Below are 17,587 nucleotides of genomic sequence, written 5' to 3' on the forward strand. Positions count from 1 at the left end.
CAATCCCTAGTACTGACTATTCATCTTATAACTGGAAGTTTGTACCTTTTAAACACCTTCCTCCCATTTCCCCTCCCCGCCAGTCCCCACCTCTGGTAACCACAAATCTGATGTTTTTTTCTACGAGTTCAGTAGGGTTTTTTTTTTCTTATGTTCTTTCTCTTTTTAAATATTATTTTTTAAAAAGATTATGTCTAAGTGAGATGATACAGTATTTGTCTTCCTCTGTTCGACTTGTCTCACTTAGCTTAATGCCTTTAAGGTCAATCATGTTGCAAATGATAGAATTTCCATTTTTTTAAAATAGCTGAATAATATTCCTGTGTGTGTGTGTGTGTGTGTGTGTGTGTGTGTGTGTGTGTGTGTACGTACACAATTTATTTACCTAGTCACCTGTCAGTGGACACGGGTTGCCTTCCTGTTGTGGCTACTGCTGTTCACAAATAACGCTGCTGTGAACATGGGGGTGCAGATACCTTTTCAAGTGAGGATTTTTGTTTCCTTTGGATATATTCCCAGAAGTGGAATTGCTGGATCATATATATGTTCTTAATTTTTTCCATAGTGGCTGTACCAGTTCACATTCCCACCAGTAGTACACAAAAGGGTTCCCTTTTCTCCTTGACAGCATTTGTTTTCTGTTGCCTTTTTGATGATGGCCATTCTAACAGGTATGAAATGGTGTCTCATTGTGCTTTTGATTTTTATTTTCCTAATGACTAGTGATGTTGAACATCTTTTCATGTACCTGTTGACCATCTGTATGTATTCTTTGGGAAAATGTCTTTTCAAATACTTCGCTCATTTTTTAATTGGATTATTTGTTTTTTGCTATTGAGTTGTTGAGTTCATTATGTATTTTGGATATTAACCCCCTTATTGGATATATGGTTTCCAAATATTTTCCCCTCTGTAGGGTGTTTTTTCACTTTGTTTCTGATTTCTTTTGCTGCCAACATTTCTCAGAGATTTACAGGACTACTACTATCACATATATAGTTTCCACAAATAAGTAGGTGTTTCCTGAGCTCTTATCAACTTCTCTTGCTCACTTTGTCTATTTCTGCACCTGTGTTTCATTTTCTTCTAAGGGAATATCTAGATAGGTGATTAGGACAAGCTCTTCCCCCCATTTTTCAGCAGAGTCTTGGACATATTTGGCTTTTTATTCTTCCATATGAATTTTGTCAGTTTGTCACAATTAAATTAGATTGTGGTTGGGATTATAGGGACTCTAGTGAAGAATGAATATTTCTACTATATTAACTCTGTCCATAAATGTATTTTTCTATACTAATTTAGGTCTAATGAATTACCTTTAAAGGAACATATCTTTTTTTAGTACCTATTCTTGTTGCTATTGTGAATAGTATCTTTTCCTCCCCTTTTTTTTAGATTGCTACAGGTGTAGAGAAATGTAATTGCTATTTGTGTATTGATTTGATGTTTACTAAACTTTCAAAATTCTTACTGGTTCTGGTAATTTGTTTCTAGAGTCTTTTTAGTCTTTGGTCAGTTATATCATTTGTGAATAATGACAGTTTCACTTTTCAGTCTTCACAATTTTATTTCTCTTATGTATAATATATTTGTTGCTGTACAGTGCTGAATACAAGTGTTAATAAAAGACTTTTTTGTGGTCCATCATTAGGAATGTCTGTGATAGGTTTTTTGATCTGTCCTTTATCTGAATTACTAGAGGTTTTTTAAAACAGGAATAAGTATTGAGTATTATTAAATGTGTTTCTGCTTAATCTGTTGATGTGATAATTGCTTTGGTAGATTTTCCTGATGTTAAGATTACCCTTGCATTTCTGAGTGGACCCCAAGTCGGTGGTCGTGCATCATGGCCCTGTGCGACCTGGTGGGGTGATTTGGTGGCCGCTCTGCCAGCCTCCCAGATCCCTCTCCAGCTTGTTAACTTTTACTCTTCTCTGGATCACTTTGTATAAGGTTGGTTGGTTTCATTTTGTTTTTTTGTGGCAGTTCGGTAGATCTCACCTGTAAATACTGAGCCTGATAGGTTCTTTTGGGGAAAATCTTAAACCAACTGAAATTTTTTCATGATTAGTTACAGGAGTATTCAGGTTTTCTTTTTTCTTTTCTTCCTTGATCCAAATACCAAGTCACATTTTTTTCTAGCAATGTGTCCATTTGTCCAATGTGTAAATTAAGTCTTTACTTTTTTTTTCACATTTATGATTTCAACTTTGTTATGAATAATTTCAGAAGCAGTTTTAATGTTGTGAAAATGGTATATGCTCATTGGTAAAAATAATTCACAGTGCATAAACTTGAAATTGTCCCAAAATCCCATTACTTACACTTTTTTTTTTGGCGTTACTTCATTTGCACATAGAGCTATGTAATAGCTTTCCCCACAATTATGGATATTTAATACTAATTGTTAAAAACAATTTTAAAGCAAAAAATTAGAAATAAACCAAATCACTTGTAGTTTCACCTTCTGAAACTTGTTACTACTAATTTTTTGATGGATTTTTCCCAGTTTTTAAGGCATACCCATTAAGACTTAAATAAGAACAAAGTCATTTTTTTATCTATATTATTAAAAGAATATTCTTATGTCATTAGTTGGTGTTAGAAACCATGGTTTTTAATATAGAAGATGGTTCAATAAGTTTTTTTACACTGTTTTAAGTAATACTACAGCAAACTTGTAACTAAAAGCACCATGTGACTCTCCTGTTAGGCAGATTTTTCTATTAGACTCTCCTATTAGGTTTCATTTTCAATCACACCTTCAGGTGGTGTCTTGTTCTGTTTAAGTCCACTCTTCACAGCTGCGCTTCCATTAGTTAGGTAGGTTTTAGAAGATGGACCTAGAGAGAAAGAAGAAAGGTAATAAGCATAGCAGTTAAACTATATTACACATTAATTTATTATTTCATAATAGATATTTTGTTTCATAAAAGATATCTGGTGACATATAAAAACATTTAAAATGAAACAGTCTTTTAAAACTTGCAAAAAAACAATCAGAAATAACAGTAGAAAAGAAAGTCAGGACTAGAGAAGAGCCATCTTGATATAAAGGCTATAAGCTATATCTGAAATAATAAATCTGACTTTTTATAGATTTGAATTTGGGGGTCCAGAATGGGATGGGAGATACAGTTCTTTAGGAGGGTCTCAAGCAAAAAGAGGAAGCACACTTGCTCCTCAGTGGAATTTTTCCTTATATTAAGTAAAAATAAAAACAAAAAAAAATCTTTTGAAAAGCTTCATATAGAACACAGTGAATGATATGGAATACTCAATCCCATGAAAGCAGATGATGCTTGAATAGATTTTATTTGGCTGTTTCTTGCAACATTGTTTAATCCTCAGCATCCCACCAGTGTCTAATTTTTTAGTTTTTTGATCATTCTAGCTTTTTGAAACATTTATTTCTTTCATAACTTTTATTAGAGACCTTAGGACAAAAAGAACAATTACTATCTTGCATTTTACCTTATGAATTACATCAGACTCTTTTGTAAGACTAAAATACATTATGGAATCTTAGTGATCAGGTTTCTTCTATATCTTAAAGCATTTTGCTATGATCTTAGGAAGTATTCCACCATTACTCATCAATTGCTACATATAAAAAAAGACTAAAATTAGAGGAATGGTGGAATCACCAACAAGGATGATACAGTGAAATCAATCACTACAAATGAAATAAACATCTGCTGTTCATTATTTTTCAGTTTTCTAATTGCATTTCCCAAAGTATGGCGTTGTCTTTCAAGAAGCTATAAAAGAAGTCTGCAGATACCATCTTTTAAGTCTGTTTTTTTTTTTTTTTTTAACATTTCATTTAACAGTGTTTGGAGTTCAGAATTTTTCATTTTCTGCCCATAGTAACAGAGAAGGAGGTTACCAAAATAAGACATTTCACAGTGATAAAACAGATCTGAAGATGAATGAAGGAAGGCAGCAGCACTCTAAGCTCTCATGATGACAGTGAAATTGATGGTATAAATGAAGCCTGAGACTAGGTAGCTTTTCTCAGCCTCAACAATTCAGGCGTAGACAGTGTATTTCCACGGACAAAAAGAAGATGTGGCGTTCTCATCCAGTTGTTCCACAGGAAAAACTCACCCAATATTTTGAACAAGAGCTTGGATCACATTTTGTTAAAGGATGTTGACAGTATTCCATCATCCTTTTTGATGTTCATGCAATAAAATTTGCTTAGTACAATTTATAACTGTATTAATGCTGAAAGCAGCATGTACAAAGTATTTGGAAGGCATTAAATGACATAGAAAGAAAAAAATTGGTCAAATTGGTCATTTTCATTGGTATTTACAAATCTAAATGAATATGTTACTGCATTTATGGAACCAGGAATATGACTGTTCTTCAACAAAATTATAAGCTATCAGAATTTTCCAAAGTGTAATGCATTTTGATGATACATGAGCAAGAAGAACCAGCATTGGTAAGTCAGAATTTATTGGAGATAGATGTTACATGTATAGTCCAGCCTCGTTATTCATGGATCTCATATTTGAGAATTTGCCCCCTTGCTGAAATCTACTTGTAACCCCAAAATTAGCACTCGTGGCACTTCCATGATTATTCATGGGCACATGCACACAAAGAGTAACAAGAATAGTAATCACCTTGGCATGCTCGTTACCACCAGTTGAGGTCTAGCAAGGCAAGACCTCTTCTCATTTCAGCCCTCATACTGAAAATAAGTGTCCCTTTCACAGTCTCCAGTGCTACGTTTTTTGCATTTTTCTGTGAAATGGAGTATTCCATATTTTTTATTGAAGTTCTTCCTGTGCAGCAGCTAGATTGCTGCTAAAGAGCCCCTAGGCATTGTGCTGAAGTGCTATCTAGTGGTCCCTAAGTGAAAGAAGGCACACATGTGTGCTATGGAGCAAATAGATGTGTTAAATAAGCTTTGTTCAGGCATGAGACATACTGCTATTGGTCATGAGTCCGTTGTTCATCCATCAGCAGTGTCTATTAAATAAGGTGTCTCAAAATGAAAACACACTTAAAGCAGGGTTATGTACTGATGCGTTCACCTGTATGTGGTGAGAAATGTAGTGACCAGAGCAGGACCCTAAATAACCCTGTATTTGCTGACTCAGTGTTTGTGGCAACTTTATAGGTCATAAATACCACAAATAACAAAAATGGACTGTTTACAAGATGAATATGTTCCAGTTAGTTGCATTCAAAGAATGTTGCCCATTGTGAATATTTGTACTTTCCAGTCCAGGAAAACATGGAGGAAAAATTTGGGATTGATGTTTCAATTCTTATTAAATTATCTAATGAAGTTCTTTTCACTTTCCCTTTGTTCTTGTGTAAATTTTTCACAAAATGATGTAAGAATATGCAAAAAATCTTACAGGTCCATTTTGTCCAGAAAATGGCTGTTCTTCTTTGTATGCCCTGGGTGAAGGCATAATAAAACACAGTTTACTAGAAATAGTTCATGTAGCTGCTTAGCTGTTATGATTTAGTAGTAATAACAGTGGTGCTACTTAATCTGGAGTACCTGAAATGGATCTTCCATTACTTTTCTGAGTCACTGACAAATTGCTCGAATAACACTTTGATGAAGGTTCCAGAGCTCTCTATTTGTAGGATGGGGGCCTTTTTTGTTTTAGAAACCAGAAAAGCAAATTATACATTAGACCTATAGATGTTCAGTATTCCTGGGTTCTCTATGTATTAACAGAATGTCAGAAATTGTGGATTGTACCAAAAACCTTTTTTATGTGTGAATACATAGTTCAAAGATTCTACTACTTTATTTTTTAACAAGTTATTTATGAGAGATGCCATTTTTAAAATGGCCCCCAGAATGTATGTCTATCTCTTGTGGCCTTTAGTGTACTGTCTGTAGTTGTTGTTCGCTTCTCGCCCTTCCCCACCTGGCTGAGCCTGGAAGCAAGAGCAGTGTGTTCTGTTTTGCACTCGGCACAGTGCTTGATGCTAAATATCTGAATTTCATTGAATAGTGATCTAGACAATTTGTGGATGAAGAAATTGATACACAGATTAAATTACATATCCAGATTACTAATTAATGGCAAAATGAAGATATGGATCCTTAATAGAGCGAGAAAATTAAGTGATATGTTATACACTTGGAGCTTCCTAGAGGTTTCCCTAGTCACTACGTATGGGGCCTCCCTTCTCAGTGCGGCCTAATGCTTTGAAGTTTATTTTAAGGGTACAGCTTTTGTACATGGTGGAAAACTTAATATCTAAGCTTGTGTAACACTAAGTTGTTAGTTTCCTCCTGGTCTCTACCACTCACTGTCTGCTTGGCCTCTCCCCTCATCCTCATGCACTGTGGCTCCTGTGTCCACGTGCCCCTGCTGCTCCTCCTGCCTCAGACCCCTCTCAGGCTCGGGTGTAGGCCTGACCCTTGTTTTTCTTATTTAAAAATGTTAAAGAGCATCTATGAAGTTATCTGCATATTCTTAAATATGCTGATTAGGCCAGTCTATTTTCATCATTCTTAAGTTTCTAAGATCATTCAAAAGTATGTAGTAAGTACATGTTTCATCTTTGTATTCTAACAGTCCTTTTGTTGGCTACAGGAAAATACTAGTATTTTCATCTGATAAATGTGTGTTCCATAAGGCATTGAACAGCTTGTCTTATAAAAAAATTCATTCCTGTTTGCCTAAGAATTACTTAGATTAAATTAGAAAGTTATTAGAAAGTTTAATAAAAAGCCTATACATTTTTACTGCAATGTTTGAATTGATTAGTTAATGTTATAAGTTCAGTTAGCTGGATTATTGAATAATTGGGAATCTTTGTTAAAGAAAAACTTAAAAAACCATTTGTATGTATAGCTATGTGACTTCTTATAATGCCTGTCTTCTCTGGCCATTTGTTTTATGGATGTTCTTGCCTCTTAGCTTGATAAAGATGACATGGTGTATATGGAAGCATATGACAAATTGCTGGAGTCCTGGTTAACTTTGGTCCAAGATGACAAACATTTCCATAAAGGCTTTTTTACTCAACATGCGGTTCAAGTTTTCAATTCCTATATTCAGTGCCACCTCGCTGCTCCAGATGGCACAAGGAATTTGGTGAGTTTTAAGCCAAATTTTATCATAGGCTCTGTTTTGTCTATTTAATCCTATCATACATATTGTGTAATACTAGATGTTTAGGATGAGTTTCTCCAGTAGATGTGCTGAGCACATTAGATGGAGAGCAAAAGTGGTCCCCTGCTTGTTGATATAAGTTCCTGTTTTCTGGGATGTTGTTTGTGGTTACCTCCTTTCTCTTCAGTTTTCAGTGACCTACTTGTGTCTTCCTAGTTATTAAGTGATACTACTTCTTGGATGTCAGATCTCTTCAGTGACAAGTTAAATTTTCTGGTGTGGAAGTGGGTTGTGGGTGTTCAGTTAGCTGTGTTTTCATATGTGCGCTGTGGGGTGATATGCTCTACTTCTTTCTCTTCTGTGTTTCCTCTCTCTTTGTCGCTTGCTAGGGCTGTCAGCAGAGTTAGACAGGAGTCCCTAGACAGCTGCACTCAAAGGTTGCCTCTGTCCAGCTCTCCACGTCACAGGAAGTGCAGAAGTTATTTTATAGCGCAACAGCATGATTTATTGAACAAAGGCATGCACTTCCTCATTCTTTATTTCTTCTATCGGTAATAGACTGCCAATGGTGTGGCCTCTCGTGAGGAAGAAGAAATAAGTGAACTTCAAGAGGATGATCGAGACCAGTTTTCAGATCAACTAGCCAGTGTAGGAATGCTAGGAAGAATTGCTGCAGAACACTGTATACCTCTTCTGACAAGGTACACACAGTCCAAAGAAACCCTGTGGAGCAAATATTCTCTATTCACAATTCCCTGGACAGCACTTAAAGTGTTTAAAGACATTAAACACCCCCACCCTGTATCCCAGCACACTGGAACAAATGGAAACATACTCATGATTGCATTCCTTGGCTTGTACATTTGGAGCCCAGGCACTACAGCATAGATGGCAGAGAGATTATGGAAAACATGGTATGAAAAATGATTTGACCCATATCAGTAAAAACTTGGAATAACCAGTTTTCAAATGCCTGTTGTAAACCTTGATTGTTTGTAAAGCTCTGTTTTAATTCTGTCATAAACAATAAGTCACAATTCCTGTAGTGCTGTGAGAACAGTTGTGTACTATAGTAAATACTTTTGTATATGTGTTTTTGCGCTAACATCTTAATTTATGTTGTCTAATAAATTGAAACAATGAGTTATTCCAGGTCTTTGCTTATGGGCTTTAAAGTTATTTTTTTTTTCCTCTTTCAGTTTATTAGAAGAAAGAGTGACAAGGCTCCATGGTCAGTTACAGCGACATCAGCAGCAACTGCTTGCTCCACCGGGTGCTAGCACTACAGACAACAGAATGCTTGATGATCTGTATGAAGATATTCACTGGCTCATTTTAGTTACAGGTTGGTTGTTTCTTTTTAAAATGTAATTACCAATTGAGCAATTTAAGGCTGAAAAGAAGCTTCATATGTTAAAAACAGTAGTCCATACACAGTATTGAATCAAGTTGGGATACAGCTGTAGTATATCAAAGAGCTATGGGTGTTATTTTTTTTAAATGTTGGCTAACATTTATTCAATGCCTATTGTATACCAAATGTTGAACTCATTGTAGCCCACTGAATTAGTGCTATTATTAGGTATTACTGTTATTGTTATTATTATCCCCATCTTATAAATGAAGAAGCTGAGACTTAGAGAGTAAGCAGCTAGCCCATGGTCACACTGCTATTAATTTTTGAAACCAGAAAACAAATCTAGGCAGTCTGACTTTTAGGGTCTTCTGTAGCCATATTACCACTGTTTCTATATTTTAAATATTCAGGAAAAAAATCTTAATTTTTGAGAAGGCATTCCCAAATACTGACATTTGATACAGATAATAGAACTCCTATTAACTTTATAGAATATATTATTGAAAATTATTAAAAGATAGAGATTTAAAAACCTACATATCAGTATGAATTATAAAATTGGTGAATAAAGCATTTGTCCTTTGTCCTTTCCTGTATTTTTGAGAGTTAATTATCTGAGAAATAGAAAGTTTCTTCTCATCAAATTGAAATTAACATTAACATTTATAATTTTACTTTTACATCAACTTAATATGATGTATATAAATCAAATAAAACTGAAAACATTATAGTGCAATTTGATAAATGTAGATTTGTTAAGTGTTCATTTTTAATTTTTTTTAAACTGAAGGCTACCTCTTAGCTGATGATACTCAGGGAGAGACTCCGCTAATACCTCCAGAAATAATGGAATATTCCATTAAGCATTCATCTGAAGTTGACATTAATACAACACTTCAAATTTTGGGATCTCCAGGAGAAAAGGCTTCTTCCATCCCAGGGTACAACAGAACAGATTCTGTGATTAGGTAATATGAACTGTATAGCTGTGCTCTTATAATTTATACTGTTTTATAAATTCTGAGTTGATGGGTAGATAACTCAAGTGTTAGGCACGTTGTCAATCTGATAAACGAAAGAAAATAAAACGTGGAGAAGCCTTGAAATAAACAAAGATGGCAAGTACTCAGTATTTCTAAGCAATGCCACTCTGGTGAGAATTGACAGCTACATCCAGTACTGAGGAAAACAAATGTAAAATTCTGAATACGCTGAGACTTTGAAGGGACATTTGATCTAATGTGCTATAAACATATCCCTTGTCTATCAGAAAGTATTACTTACCTGGGTACGGGCACCCTAAATGAAAGAAATTAAGAATATGAGATTCTTAGAAAGCAGGTAGATCAACATTTGCAAGTATTTTTTACTCATAAAGCTAAAACTACATTGCAGTGGGTTTCTTAAGGAAAACTGATTTTTATCTTATGAAATAGAAGTATTTATCCTGAATATATAAAACTTGAGAGACCTGTCAGATGAGTTAGATAGCAGTGTGTCTCGAAGGAGAGAATTGACTTGGATCTTCCTAATCGTAATGGCAAAATTTTCATTAATTCTAATGGTGAAATTAAGGGGGGAAAAACCTTGACTAAATATCCTCCTAAAAGTGGATTTGAAAACAGCATTTTAAATTTCAGTAGCTTTAAATTTAGGTCGCAGGCAGGGATATCAATAGTGAAATAGCAGTGGTTTTTGTTAATTGCATAATCAGTAATCAAACAGGGTGCTGTCCCCCTCATTCTTTTAATTTTAATGCAAAAATATATGGCTATCATTTAAACCTGTACAGTAGAAAATATATAAAGAAAAAATTGAACTGTTAAGCTAACATGAAGAAAATGTTTGGAAACTTATTTCCTTTATTGTTGCATTCTCTTGTTTGAAATGAAATATCAGCACTCTATTGAAAAAGTTTTCTCTCTTCCTTTTGGGATTACTATAGGCATTAGGTGAAGTGTGTGGCAATCATTGCTTTTGCTTTGTTTTGATTCATGGTGGATGTTCATTTTAAAGGCAGCTCATTTCAGGGTGCTGTCATGGAATATTCTTTGTCATATTTCTTGCCTGGGCAGTACCATCAGTAATGCTTGTCTTGTATTTTCAGTTTTTGCCAGTCCCAGGTATCAATGTGGGAGCAAAAACCATTTTGGTATCTGAGAGCACAGACTATGGAGGGAGGTGGGATGACAACAGTGGCCGCCCTCCCCACCCCTTTTTTTAAGTCCAAAGAACTCATGTGAAATTGAATAATATTTGGCTGAGAAACATTCCTTCTTTGACCAAAAAAGTAGTTCACATTTCTTGGAGAAATTATCATTTGGCAAATAATTATTGAGTACCTACTATGTATCAGGTATTGTTGTAGGCATTTGGGTTACAGATGTGAAGAATACAGACAGAAATTGCTCCCCGTTTCAAGCTCCTTGTAGGGGAAAGATAATAAATAACTAAATTATACAGTACGTTAGAAAACCATAAGTGCCGTGGGTGAGAAACTGAGCAGGGCGAGGGAATAGGAGCGCAGACTTCAGGGGTTGTCAGTTTAATAATGTGATCAGTGTGGGCTTTATTTATAAGGTAACCTGCAAACAAAGTCTTGAGGTTGGTAAGGGAGGCCATGAAAGCCTGGGGGAAGAACATTCCAGGAAAAGGGAAATCAGATAAGTCTTTAGTTTTTTGTAATATCTTCTTTGGCTTATACTCTGAATAAAGTGGGGTGCTATTGTAGGGTTTTGAGCAAACGAGTAATATGTTAAAAAACTATTCTGCTACACTGAGAATAAGCTGTCTGAGGCAAAGATGGAAGCAGGTAGAACAGTTAAGAGGCTAATCATAGTAATTTGAGAGAAAGCTGATGGTGGTCCCAACGAGAGTGATAATAGTAGACGTGAGATGTAAGGAAAGCACTGTTGGACTCATTGTGCTGACTTTTGGCCTGTCAAATGCAGAGGTAATCCAAGCTTAATTTGGAAAGTGTGGGAAACTAGTTTCTAAAATATAAAATATGTTTAGATAGCATGCTTAAAAATTGAAGTAGGATTGAGAAATTAATGTTGGGATATCAGCAATTTAAAAAATTATGTTGGTGTCTTCATCAGTTGTTTCTTCAGCTGCCGTGTGTGCCTGAATCTGAGGATGCAGGAGAGGTGGGCGAGGAGTGGTATAGGAGTACCTGGGTTCCCCAACCCTGTTGGCAGAGCAGGACCAAAGGAGGGGCTTCTTGGAAGAAATGGCATTTAAACTGAGACTTGAGGGATGAATAAGAGTTTGCAATGTACAGAGGAAGGCAGAGAGTATTCCAGGCAGATACAATAGCATAGGCAAAGGCTGGAAGTGAGAATGTGGCTTAAAAGCAGGAGGAAGTTTGGTATGGCTCATGTGTAAACACGAAGGGGAGAAGTTGGGGCAGGCACTATGGATTGGACTAATGTGGTAGAAGTAAAGATAGCGAAAAGGATTGGGAATAGGGCAGGCACTGATGAAATCACTGAGCGAAGTAGATAGGTGGAAAGGATGGCAGGCAGGTCGGGCAGCATTCTCATTAGGAAGATGGAGGAAGCAGTGGACACGTGAGGTGTTTCAGAGGGAGCTCTGCAGGACCTGCTGGTGATTGAGCAGGTGGGGAGGGAGAGGAGGGATTGAAGAAGGTTCCAAGGAGGTCCTTGGATTGCCTGGCCTGAGAACTGCCTGTGTGCCCTCCCTTTACCTTGCTCCCATGTTCACAAGAGAAAGGCCGAAAGAGCTCTCTCGGTTCCACATCTGACTGTGACGGATTGGCAGGTGTGTGAAAACCTGCGAGTGCCAAATAGAGGAACAGTTCCCAGTAGTGTGTTACTGGGAGGGAATGGCTGAGTAATGGAGACCAGTAATTTTACAAGTCAGGAGGATTTCAGTCCTTTACATTAAATAACGTTGAGGAGAGACCTAATCAAATTGTCAGCAGATTACTAAAAATCATTTTTGGTGGTAGATCCAAGTGATTTTTGGCATGCTATAACTTGGAAGATGTTTGAATCATTGAGAGACCTAGCTATTACAAAAATGTCTTCTTCCATTTATTTATGTGAATGAGTTTTCTTAGTGCTGTGTGAATGAGTTTTTCTCAGCTATTAAAATGAGTAACAGGAATCAAATTATGTTCCAACTCTCTCATTGGTGTTTGGCAGTGGTGTTTTTTCATAGATGCGTGAACTAATTTGGAAACACAAAACCCTGTTACATTAATCTCATTTAGATATGCGTAAGATTTGATTTTTATTAATAATTTATTTAAATTATGTTATATTTTGCTCTGTTGTGTACTAACAAACATTGCAACAATAACTCAATCCAAAAGCCATTTTTTAACACTTGCAGTCTTATGATCATTAGAAATTTTAAAAATATCTTAATATCTCAACATATTTGTTTCAGAGACGTATATGGTGTGATCAATAAAATGAGTATAATTATATTATAAATTTATTATATAAAATTATACTTAATATCCTGTGGGGAAATTGAAATAAAAATTTAAGGAGAAAAAATAAATAGTATAAAGTTTCCAACTGTTACAGAAACTTTTTTTTCAAATGGATTATGGTAGGTATCCAAACACTGATAATTCTATTCTAGTGCATAAATTTAAATGGTTACTGTAACTATTTCAAATTCTGTTAGACTGCACATTTTATCATTTAAAGCTATTTACTCTTATAGGGAAAATTGATACAACTTAAATGTATTGTGAGGTCTTTGCGGTTTTTTGTTCCCATATACCCTAAAATAGTTTTTAAAAGCTTGAGCAGTCGTAGTATAGAGAATATGTATACAGTGGGAAAAAAAAAGAACCTGAAAAACCACTTGATTTAAAGAAGATAGTCAGAGGAAGAGGAAAACAGAGTAAGCAAATAGATGAGGGGAAATACAGGAAGTACAGTGCAAGGGAAGAGATGAGCTCACCCAGGCAGAGACGTTAGCAGTGTCTAGTACTTCTGAGGCGTCCAGTTACTTAGAGAACTGAAATATGTCCATAGGTGCTGTTACAAGTAGATAATTTCGGTTACCTTGAGGGCAGTGAGGAAAGTAGCAGAAGCCAGACTTAGGTGATTAGAATCCCCGTGTTGGCACTGACAGTCATAAAATAGTGTTTAAGGGCCTCTGTCAGTTACATCTTTGGCTGCTTTGCCTGTTAGCTCAAGTCAGGTCGCATATATATCTCTTCTGATTATATGCTCCCCTACTCCCAACCCCAGACTTTTGTACTATTGTTAATACCACAGCCTTATGAATTATGTCATGTAGGAAAGACAACATGCTCACTTATGTAGGTAATTTTTCTAGTAAAATGTTTATTTTAAAATGCCATTAAGGAACAAGTTTGTTAGGAAATAAATAGGACCTTCAGATTTAGAGGGAAGACTCAATATTCAGGATATTCTAGATAAGTCAGTTCCCAGAAACTACACCGTAAAATAAACAGTGCTAACTACGGGAGCATAAGTAGTGATGGAGCTTAAGTAAATGCTGAAGACTTTAACATATGCTCTCAACTGTTAATTTTATGTGTTTCTCCATTTTCAATGTGAAAAATCTCTTCAGACAGTAATGCTGAGATTTGCACATGCAGTTACAACTTCAGCAGAAGGACGTCTGTAGCCATGACTCTCCTCCCTTTGTCCTATATCCTGCTTCCTGAAAGGTCAGCGAAAAAATGGAGCATTTATCTATAACTCTATTGAGGAAAATGTTAAGTACAGCCTGGCCTAAATCCAGAGAGTTGAGAAACAAAAAAGCATTTTTAAGAAAAAAATACAGTTAGACAAGCAATAAATGGATAGAAAGAATAAGTGACGTGTTTTTTATACCTACAGGCTGTTATCTGCTGTTCTAAGAGTTTCAGAAGTTGAATCCCGGGCGATAAGAGCAGATCTCACTCACCTACTAAGCCCTCAAATGGGCAAAGATATTGTTTGGTTTCTAAAACGCTGGGCAAAGACTTATCTCCTGGTGGATGAGAAACTATATGATCAGGTCAGAATGTAAAACTGTTTAACTTTGGTTTTATGATGATGGCAATTATAGAAAGGAGAACATTTACTTGGTGATTTTCTCATCAAAGTGTAACTAAGAGCTGAATGTTTTCCACATTGAAGAGAACTGTATGAATGGCATTGCTGTTTTAAAGACTTCTTAGGGCAGATTATTTGATTCAGTTTATTGAAACTAATATTAAGTTACAGATTACTATTTGGAAATGGATTAATTTATACTTTTTGTATTTGATGTAAATATCATGTTAGTGTGTTAATATGAGAATAATTAAAGTCAACAGGAAAACCACTTTGGAAATAATGTCATTTTTCGACATACAGAAATGGATACATTTATAAAATTGATGTAAAGTAAGGAGTACTTCAGACTTAGATAATAATTTCGTTTCGATTTTTCTGTAGACTTTTTCACCTGATTTCTTTCTCATCTTAAAAAATTTGTCTTCTCTCTTAAGATAAGTCTACCATTCAGTACAGCATTTGGAGCAGATACAGAGGGTTCTCAGTGGATTATTGGCTACCTCCTACAAAAAGTCATCAGTAACCTCTCAGTGTGGAGCAGTGAGCAGGACCTTGCAAATGACACTGTGCAGCTCCTTGTCACTTTGGTGGAAAGAAGAGAAAGGTAAGCTGATTGGAAGAGGCCACTCTGTTTGTGTGAGTGACTTCAGTTTGCTTTTTAGTGTATCTTTGCAAGAGGCAGTTACATGGTCCTCAGGTCCAAATAGACCCTGCATTTTTGGAGCAGTACATTTAAAAAAACAATACATTATTGTTACAAATGCAAATAGGACTTTCCCATGTTAGAGTTAAGGGTTGCATTGACTATTCAAGCATTGGGCATCTTATCAAAGAATCGTTGGAGTAACATGTTTAATTTAGTAATTTATAGTTTTTAAAACACGTTAATATAGAAATAAAGTCTCATTTGATTTTTTTTCAGGTATCCTATTAATATTATTCCATTTTAAAGGTGAGAAAAACTGGTAATTCAATAATAATTAAACTTAATTTTGCAGAGTAAATTTTAAGTGCTTGCTACAACAAATGCTGTAAATGTTTTCATTTTTCTTACTACATAGGAACATATTGTTAATAATTTTGTCATTGGCTGCTAGTTTTTGAATTCCTATAATTGACTGGGTACTGTTCTAAGCATTTCTTATATAGTATCTCCTTTAATCATCACATCAGTCTCAGCTATGAGATTTAGGACTGTTAATACTATTGTTTTACCTATTTTGCAGATCAGGAAACTGATAATTAAGAGAGATTAAATAAATTTTACATTGTCAAACTACTAATGGGATTTAAATGGAAGCTTGTATGACTCCAAAGTTTACTTTAAAAATTAAGTGCAATTACCTTCCATTTTTGTTTACTTAGTATACATAAAATGTAAGTTATACATTTTACATTTTTTTATTTTTACCTGTAGGGCAAACTTAGTAATTCAATGTGAGAACTGGTGGAACTTAGCAAAGCAGTTTGCAAGTCGAAGCCCACCTCTGAATTTCTTGTCAAGTCCTGTGCAAAGGACACTTATGAAGGCTCTTGTCTTGGGAGGTTTTGCACATATGGACACAGAAACCAAACAGCAGTATTGGACAGAGGTAACAGTTCCCCTTACTTTGGTTGTACCCTCTTGTGTAACCCCATAGTTGTTTTATCTATGTGTTGCGACAGCAACACAAATTATCTGTGGAGACAGCAACATTTCAGTCACAGCTTTTCTGATATTTTTCCCTCCTAATGAGTTAAGTTGAAGCTTATTATTTTACAAACATCATCTAATGATTTGTACTTGTCTGCCTATGTGATGACATTGAATATTATCAAGTGTTCTGAAGTTTAGGCACATTTTGCCCAATGTAAATTAGAACCTGAACTGGTATGTTAATTCTTCATTAAGGATCAGTGATTTGTTCCTTTGTCTTGAACAAGGACATGCAAATTAACCACTTTGTATTACTAGGTTAGTTTACTAGGGATGCTAGGACAGAACAACACAAACTTAATGACTGAAACAACAGAAATTTATTGTCTTACAGTTCTACAGGCTAGAAGCCTGCTGCGATCATGGCATTGCCAGGCTGGTTCCTGCTGGAGGCTGGGACAGCGGGTCTGTCCCAGGTGCTCCCAGGATTCTAGGGGTTTGCTGGCATCTGTGGTGTTCCTTGGCTTAAACAGCACCCTGATCTCTGCCTTCATCTTCACAGGACGTTCTCCATGTGTGTATGTCTGTGTCCACATTTCTCCTTTTTATGAAGACACCAGTCATACTGGATTAGGGTCCTACCCTACTGACCTCATCTTAATTTGCTAGTTACATGTGAAACAATCTTATTCCTAAACAAAGCTATGTTCTGAGGTACTAGGGGTTTAGACTTCAACGTAAAAGGACATCATTCAGCGCATAATAGCCTCTTGGGACACATTGCCTTACATAAGCTTTAAATTGGGAAACAACATTTTATCAGTTATGTTGGTGTCCAGACTGTAGTCCTGGTGACTGGAGTACTGTTAATGTCTGAAAAGAGGCTCATGGTAACAGAATTAGTTAGTCATCTGATACTTCAGACCAGAAGGAAAACCAAGCTGACCATGTATTTCTAGTTTTTCTATGTACAGCTTTAAATAGAATTAAGATAATTGTCTTCCTGAATATGCACATTTACTTATATCCAGAGCGGGACTGATGAGTTGCAGCTATGTTCTATGCCAAAAGGATTTGGAAAGGAAAAAAACAGGCACGCTTTGTGTTGGGCTGAATTTTGTAGAGATTGACAAAATGCAGCCCACAGACCAAATCTGACCTGCTGTTTGTATTTATAAATAAGTTTTAGTGAAACATGATCATGTTAAATTGTTCGTGTCACGTCTTTTGGCTGCTTCTGTATTACGGTGCAATTGTAATTGAGTAGTTGGGCCAGAGGGTATGTCCTACAAAAAAATATTTACTCTGTGGCTCTTAATAGAAAAAAGTTTTTCAATAATCCCTACTGTGGAGGCCTAATTTCTTTTTCTTTGGAATCAATTGGAAAGAGATGAGGATAGTGGCAAAATTCCATGAATGGCATTGAGGAAGC

General features: G+C 35.7%; 1 protein-coding gene across 4 annotated transcripts in view; it reads left to right on the top strand.

Moving 5' to 3' along the window:
- Positions 1–17,587, top strand: part of XPO4 (exportin 4) — a 125,465-nt gene that overhangs the window by 96,651 nt on the left and 11,227 nt on the right. For all 4 annotated transcript variants that reach the window (XM_057490356.1, XM_036910138.2, XM_036910139.2 and 1 more), the window contains 7 exons: positions 6,912–7,088; positions 7,665–7,807; positions 8,306–8,451; positions 9,254–9,431; positions 14,319–14,478; positions 14,954–15,123; positions 15,937–16,111. In XM_057490356.1, the coding sequence (XP_057346339.1) occupies positions 6,912–7,088; positions 7,665–7,807; positions 8,306–8,451; positions 9,254–9,431; positions 14,319–14,478; positions 14,954–15,123; positions 15,937–16,111 (1,149 nt within the window). The remainder of the gene's footprint in view (positions 1–6,911; positions 7,089–7,664; positions 7,808–8,305; positions 8,452–9,253; positions 9,432–14,318; positions 14,479–14,953; positions 15,124–15,936; positions 16,112–17,587) is intronic.

Source organism: Manis pentadactyla, chromosome 2 (genome assembly GCF_030020395.1).
Source record: "Manis pentadactyla isolate mManPen7 chromosome 2, mManPen7.hap1, whole genome shotgun sequence".
Classification (NCBI taxonomy): Eukaryota; Metazoa; Chordata; class Mammalia; order Pholidota; family Manidae; genus Manis; species Manis pentadactyla.